The sequence below is a fragment of the Rutidosis leptorrhynchoides genome, chromosome 6, assembly GCF_046630445.1.
Source record: "Rutidosis leptorrhynchoides isolate AG116_Rl617_1_P2 chromosome 6, CSIRO_AGI_Rlap_v1, whole genome shotgun sequence".
NCBI lineage: Eukaryota > Viridiplantae > Streptophyta > Magnoliopsida > Asterales > Asteraceae > Rutidosis > Rutidosis leptorrhynchoides.
The window spans coordinates 169,577,201-169,579,760 of record NC_092338.1 but is presented as its reverse complement, the minus strand read 5'-3'; the positions used below and the strand labels follow the sequence as shown (position 1 = coordinate 169,579,760).

The following is a 2,560-nucleotide window of genomic DNA, read 5'->3' as shown; positions in this document are numbered from 1 at the left end:
ACATCGATCCGAAGATCCGAATAGCTCCTACACTTTTCTTTCATCTGTGGTCTGCCAGAGTCAGTTAAATTCAACTTGAACAAAAGTATATTTGAGGTAAATCAAAAACAGCACAATTACTCATAAATTGAACAAAAGTACGCAGTAGATCAAAAACACCACAATTACTATTTATTGATAAATTTAAATTTTACTCAATAATTGATACATTTAAATTTTACTCAATCAGCCAAATCGGTCACTCGAATGAAAATAACACAACCAATATTCATTTTTAAAAAGGAAAAGAAAAAAACTCAACAAATTGTCATCACCAATAAGTGTAATTCATTTAATTAATCAATTTATATCAATTTGTATCAAGTTGATACAGATCGTATGAATCAACACCAAAGTCACCATAAAACTTAAACAAGATATTATCCACCAACTAATTGTAAAGCTAAAAAAAAATTACGAGTATATATCTATATATGAACAACTTATGACAACTCATAAAGTGTAACACCAATACATCAATAGTACAAATAAGAAAACAGAGAGCAGATACCACTATGTCATCAACAGAGGAAATTGAACATAAAACTTGCTTCAGTTGATCCGAAGCTCAAGTAAAATCCGTGCACCTCCAAAGGATGCAAAGAAACCATAATTAATGCAGCATCATATTTCATACACCTGCAAAGGATGCAATGAACTCAAAGCGACGAGGGCAGTGATTAAGATAACCCGATTTTAAATAAGGGAGCTCGCGTAGAGTATTTGACATCATTTTATATTGCATAACTGTTCCATTTAATTCAATGACCATGAACGAATCCTCTTCTCTTTCGCCTAATACAATGCACCAAACACTAGCCGAAAACAACAAATAAGGGTACACCCAATTTTCAGGAAACGATTGCATCGCTTCATCAAGACAGACACTATACTTGATCGACCATTCAGATTGCCCATTACTCATCTCGTATACGTTTAACTGGTTTAACTCGCCATCATGAAGACTAACACGAGGACACACACAAGCAATAAGCAAACAACCACGAGACTCGAACAACTGTCGATTATAACACTCCTTCTCAGGTGCCAGTACACTTGTGATAACTAGATCCTCCAAACATAACTTGCTATAATTCAAATCACCGACCCAATGTATAGCATTACTCCAATATATTCCATAATCCAAAAATCCAAAATCTGATGATCTGGAACAATATCTATCACCGAAATCACTCCAAATCCCTGTTTCCGAAGAGTAAGTATAAATTCGAATTCTAAAACCAAGAACAGGATTATTATAATTGCCAGTAGGTCTAGCATACACCAATTTGTAATGAGGTGATTTTGTAGGATCATAAGCCAATCTCATAGTACCAATACTATCGGGACAATGTGGAATGGGACATGGTGGAGGCTTCTTGAACATATTAGTGGTTGGATTGTACACATAATACACATATGAACAAAGATGCTGATAATCATCCCCATGACATAAAAGCAACCCATTGCAAGACTGTACAATTTTAAGGCCACGCAAAATTAGTTTCGATGGAAATCTATCAACCGGAATTCCGATATCTAACGGTACAAAATCATGCACAGAGGATGATGATGATGATGATGATGATGATTCAGGCTGCTCAACATACAGACCAGAAGCAGGATCGGATTTATGGCGTAGATAAGTGATATTATTGTTTCTGATAATAGATAACCATCGGTTGGATACGGTTTTGGATAGGATAATTGAGATAACGGGTAAACGAATTAAGATTTCGATTAAAAGGTCGTCGTTGGATTCGACTGCATGAAACGATGAAAAAGGGGGCTTGTTACTGCGTTTGATAACACGATGTTGGGATGAACCTCCGTCAATATGATCCATGGGTGTAAGTAAATCGAAACCCTATATGTGTTGAATATTTAGAAACTAAACGCGTATGATTGTATTATAATTGGATATTTATATTTATATTACATTTATTTATGCAACAGGTAAACCTTATACAACACGTAAACCCTAAAAGCGATATTAGAAACTAAGCCCACGAATGAAACTCGGGTAATATGATCCATGAAAACGTAAAAAAAGTACAACAGTGTATAAGTAAAATCAATTAAATAGAATAAAAGTAAATAGGTTAAAAATATTTTTAAAGAACTCTTAAATATAATAATTAAGTATATAGTACACGTTTTTTTTTTTTTTTTTTTTTTTGGGTAAAAATAACGATAACATTATAAAAAAGTCTTTTCATCAATAATTGAAAAGACAAGATATACTCATAGTTATCTAACCTAAATTCAAAAACATCAAATATAGCTTTTAGATATACTGCTATAATTTTGATGGTATTTGAAAGCAACTCAAACCTTTAATATATTCTAAATCCTCCATTAAAAATAAAATAAATTTTAATCACCGTGTATCTATCCATATTAACTTTACCGGAAAATATTCGTTTTCATCCTTAATTTTACTCAAAAACTAGAGGATAAATCTGAGTGTTGTGATCAATATAATTAATATGTAAGATTAAAAACGCTGGACAATCACATG

At 32.7% G+C, this 2,560-nt stretch overlaps 1 protein-coding gene across 1 annotated transcript; it reads right to left on the bottom strand.

Moving 5' to 3' along the window:
- Positions 1-670: 670 nt before the first annotated feature.
- On the bottom strand, positions 671-1,885 carry LOC139854242 (F-box protein At5g07610-like). Its single transcript, XM_071843559.1, has one exon. It carries the CDS (start codon positions 1,883-1,885, stop codon positions 671-673), a length of 1,215 nt encoding a protein of 404 aa, XP_071699660.1.
- Between the last annotated feature and the right edge of the window lie 675 nt (positions 1,886-2,560).